General features: G+C 36.7%; 1 protein-coding gene across 1 annotated transcript; it reads left to right on the plus strand.

The window, feature by feature from the left end:
* Nucleotides 1-1,204: 1,204 nt before the first annotated feature.
* Nucleotides 1,205-3,550, plus strand: LOC128129174 (uncharacterized). The gene is made up of 5 exons (XM_052767836.1): nt 1,205-2,002; nt 2,169-2,354; nt 2,431-2,680; nt 2,755-3,302; nt 3,389-3,550. The coding sequence occupies exons 1-5, from the start codon at nt 1,205-1,207 to the stop codon at nt 3,548-3,550; spliced, it is 1,944 nt and encodes a 647-aa protein (XP_052623796.1).
* Nucleotides 3,551-4,760: the final 1,210 nt, after the last annotated feature.

Consider the following 4,760-nt stretch of genomic DNA (forward strand, 5'->3'; position numbering starts at 1 on the left):
GCGCGATTGGTCCTTGACCCTAACCCCGTCATTTTTGAGCCGTTAGTGAAGGGGTAAATTTGTCTTTTCATCTTGCAGTCACTCTAATAATCGATCATTATGCACATATACGCATGAACTCTGTAATTAAGTACAAAGATCATCTTCCTCAGCTACCCATTACCCTTTCGCATTCATCTTCTTCTCCAACAGAACACAAGGCTTTTGGATCATCTGTCGATTGAAAACGATAATGGTGTTAACGTTATGGTCACTTCGTTCCAAACACACTAAAGCATCAAATTATGATTTGGAAAGGATATACCGTAAGTGACTTACTAAAGTGATCTTTGATTTTCTCGATTTGATATTATGCCCAAATTGTTGAAATTTTTTTTGTTATTCTTTATTTCAGAGGGAGTAAGCAACTATTTCACTCTGAAAATCCATCATGGTGGGATATTCACGAAAAGCCCTGGGAGAAGGTACGTAGATGGAACAATAGACTATGTTGACTTCGTAGATATTGACGTTTTCTCTGTGCATGAGTTGGATACAATGGTTCGAGAAATAGGGTACGTAGAAGGGAAAACTTTGTATTATCATTTTCTTATTCCAGAAATAGAGTTGGACTTTGGTCTGTTACCTCTAGGAAATGATGGGGATGTGCATGTATTGTCAAATTATGTGGAAAAAAAAAACCTTTTAAGTATCTACATAGAGCATGGGCATACAAGGGTTAACAATTATTTTTTGTCCCCCACCAAGGTTATTATTGAGGAGTTGGTTACTGATGTATCCCCTGAACTAGATAGGAACCAAAAGAAGGGAAAAGTTGTTGGGTCTTCTAGTATAAAATTAGACTACTCCCAGTCCATTGTGCCATATGGAACATTTGATGGACCTTCACAAGTGATACAAGATAGTGAGCCAGTTATGGATGATGAGCCAGTTATGACTGATGAGCCGGTTTTGAATGATGAACCAGTTATGAATGATGAACCAGATTTGAATGATGAACCAGTTATGAATGATGTACCTGTTATGAATGATGTGCCAATCATAGATGACCAATATGATGAGCCAGTTATGAATAATGATCCAGTTGTAGATGATGAATATGATTGTGAGGATAGTGCAGATGAAAGTGATTTTGATAGTCAGCATGATGCAAAAAAAAACAGTGTTTGATGAGGAACCTTTGATAGATGATGTGGAGGTGAACATGATCAACTTCTGTAGTGTACTTGATGAAGACATGGACTTGGGCCAGCTTGATCCGACAAACAATAATACTAAGGAACATGAAGACATTGAAGATGAACCTTTAGAAGTCTTAGACAATGATGTAGTTGAGTCATTTGCTAGTGAAAAAGAGCCTAGGAAGAAATTGTTAAGGTCCATTCTAAAACCAGTTGCTTGTTCATCTGGTGAGGTTCACACTAAAGCTTTTAAGATTGGTCAGACATTCAAGGAAAAGGAAAAAATAAGAGAAGTTATTGCCAACTACTCTGTAAAAGAAAGGAGGGATCTACATTATGTAAAGAATGACAAGACAAGAGTTAGGGTAAAGTGTAGGGGTATTGTTCCTGAATTGACTGGTGACAGTAATAAAGATAGGGGCAATTTAGTACTTTCCAAGAAAACAACTTGTCCATGGGTTCTTTTTATATCTAGGGCAGATGAGAAACAACTTTGGACTGTCAAAACATACGAAGATTCTCATTCTTGTTTGCAAACAAGGACAGTGAGGGCTTGTTCATCTAAGTTTCTAGCTAACAACATATTGCATCAAGTTGAAAGTAACCCCAAGATCCCTACACATGCTTTACAAGAGGAGTTAGTACAGAGGTATTCACTTTCAATATCAAAGATGAAAGTATTTCGGGCCAAAGCTATGGCAAAACAATATGTTTATGGTGATTATGAAAAGCAGTACGGTGTTTTGAGAGAATATGCCATGGAATTGAAGTCAAAGAATCCAGGAACAACTGTGAAGATAGATGTCGAAACTGAACCCAATGTGTCTTCTGAGACAAGGATCTTCAAACGGATATATATATATATATATATATATATATATATATATATATATATATATATATATATATATATGCTTAGGTCCATTGAAGGAGGGATTTAAAAAAGGTTTGAGGGATTTTCTTGGATTTGATGGTACGTTTTTTAAGGGTCCCTTTCCAGGACAAATTCTTACTGCAGTTGGGCTTGATTCGAACAATGGCATTTACCCAGTTGCATATGCCATTGTAGAGACTGAAAATATTAACTCTTGGACATGGTTTTTGGAACACTTGGGTGATGACTTAGATTTGAATTCTTCATCTAACTTCACTTTCATTTCAGATCGGCAAAAGGTACCCTCTAACTTTTTATTCACTTTTACTTTTTTTTATTATTTCATTTACTAACTTATTTTAATTGTACTCACAGGGAATCTTGGCAGCAATAGAGAAGTTATTTCCATCAGCTGAGCAAAGGTTCTGTTTAAGACATGTGTATGACAACATGAAACTGAAACACAAAGGAGATGAATTGAGGGAAGCAGTATGGTGTTGTGGAAAAGTATACAACATACCAAAATTTAATAGGGCTATGGAGAAACTGAAAAAGCTTAACCCAGAAGCACATGAGTGGTTAAGTAAAATTCCTACAAAACACTGGGCAAGATCCCATTTCTCTGGTAAGTATCATACTCTTTTCACTAACATATTTCATAACTGATTTTAGTAATTAATTGTTTGGTTTTATATATAGGAAGGGCATTGACTGATAGTTTAACAAATAACTTGTGTGAGGTATTTAACTCCAAGCTAGATGAGGCAAGGGACAAGCCTATAATCACTTGTTTGGAATATATTAGAGAATACCTCACAAAGAGAATAGTAAATGTTCATAAGGTGCTAGACAAATGCAAAGGTTCTCTAAGTACAACTGCAACAACAATCTTAGAAAACAATAAGACAGAGGCAAGTAAGATGAGGGTTTTATTTAATGGAGCTGATAAATATCAAGTGACTGGTCTATGGATGGAGCAGTATGTTGTGAATTTGAAAGAGAGGAGTTGCACTTGCAGGAAATGGGACATTACAGGTATTCCATGCCAGCATGCTATTGCTGCAATGTATGATAAGATGCAGAATGGGTCAGAATGTGGAGATCCTGAGGCTTGGGTGAGCAAATGTTACTGGCTTAGTACATGGAATGCTATGTACCAACACACAATTGACCCAATAAATGGAAGGAGCATGTGGCCTAGATCTGATTGTCTAACAACCCTTCTCCCACCCAAACATCACAAACAGGTTTGTTGTCATACATGTTTTGTTTAATTTAACTTGAAACTATTTAATAAACTTGTTAATATGTAACCATATGAATTTGTTTATAGGTTGGTAGGCCAAAGAAAAAAAGGAAGAGGGCAGTTGATGAGCCAATTCAAAGTACCAAGTTAAGTAGGAAACACTTGACAGTCACTTGTAACAAATGCCACAACAAAGGTCACAATGCTAGGACTTGCAAGGGGCAGGGAGGTCCTAGTGAAGCTGGATAGGGGGTGGACAAAAGAAGGGAAAACATGTTGTAGCTTAGTTTGTATTTCTAAGTAATCTTTTGCTATTATGTCTAATTAAAGTTAGAACATGTTTACTAAGTTTGGTTATGGTATGTCAATCAAAACAACTACTTTTGATAGGTCTTTTGGGTATTCTATGTTTGTAACATGATATTACACTTACATGCATTATGGTTAATGGTAATGCTACTTTGGTAATTAGTTTTTTGGCTATGTTACTGCACTTTAATAATCAACATTACACTTACATGCAATCAAATTGACAATTTCCTTCCTTGCTAATATAATATCCATCACATTAAAACAAAACATCAACCTTACATTACATATTATATCTGTTACATTTTCTTGTCCCAACATTACATACAATCATAGGGAAAATCCTTCAAAAGCTATGAAAAAAATGGGACCAAAACACAGATTCCAAATTATAGATTCCCCCCCCCCCCCAAATGCTTCTTGATTTTTTACTTGAAAAGGTAACACACCATGAAAAACAACCAACTCAGACAAAGTAGCCATTTCACCATCATCAATCTTGCTTCGAGATTGTTTCTTCCACGCAACAACCCCGGAATCACAACAGTTGACCTAGGGCACATGGGAGGGTCGAACCATCCAAAAAAGCTGCATGTTCCTCCTAACCTTGAGCATGACCAAAATCGACGACCTGGGTTCAAGTCAGTCCACGATGTCACCAAAATCGCCGGCCTTCCACAGTGGCATATCACCATCTTCTTCAATTTTGGAATAGAATGTGAGTAGGGAGGGAAGAACAGAGGCAAGGAACGAGAAGTAGAAGGATACAAAGGCGGACCTTAAATTATATACTCTGATGCACAACAAGATGAAAAGACAAATTTACCCCTTCACTAACGGCTCAAAAATGACGGGGTTAGGGTCAAGGACCAATCGCGCAATTAAATGAAACCTTAAGGACTATTCGCGTGAATTTTTGCTAGAAAGTCCTCAAAGTGCGATATTGTGTAAACCACAGGGACCAATCGTGAAATTTTGTCTAAATATTATTATATAATATTATGTTTCTCCGCTTTACATTAATAATTACTCACCGCTCGTTGCTATAATTATTAAAGTATTACCTCTTAGTTAGGGTCTATTTATTCACCGCAAAACCCACAAAGCAAGACCCCGTTCGCTACTAATGTGACTGACACGACCCAATACA

Source organism: Lactuca sativa, chromosome 9 (assembly GCF_002870075.4).
Source record: "Lactuca sativa cultivar Salinas chromosome 9, Lsat_Salinas_v11, whole genome shotgun sequence".
In the NCBI taxonomy this organism is placed as follows: Eukaryota; Viridiplantae; Streptophyta; class Magnoliopsida; order Asterales; family Asteraceae; genus Lactuca; species Lactuca sativa.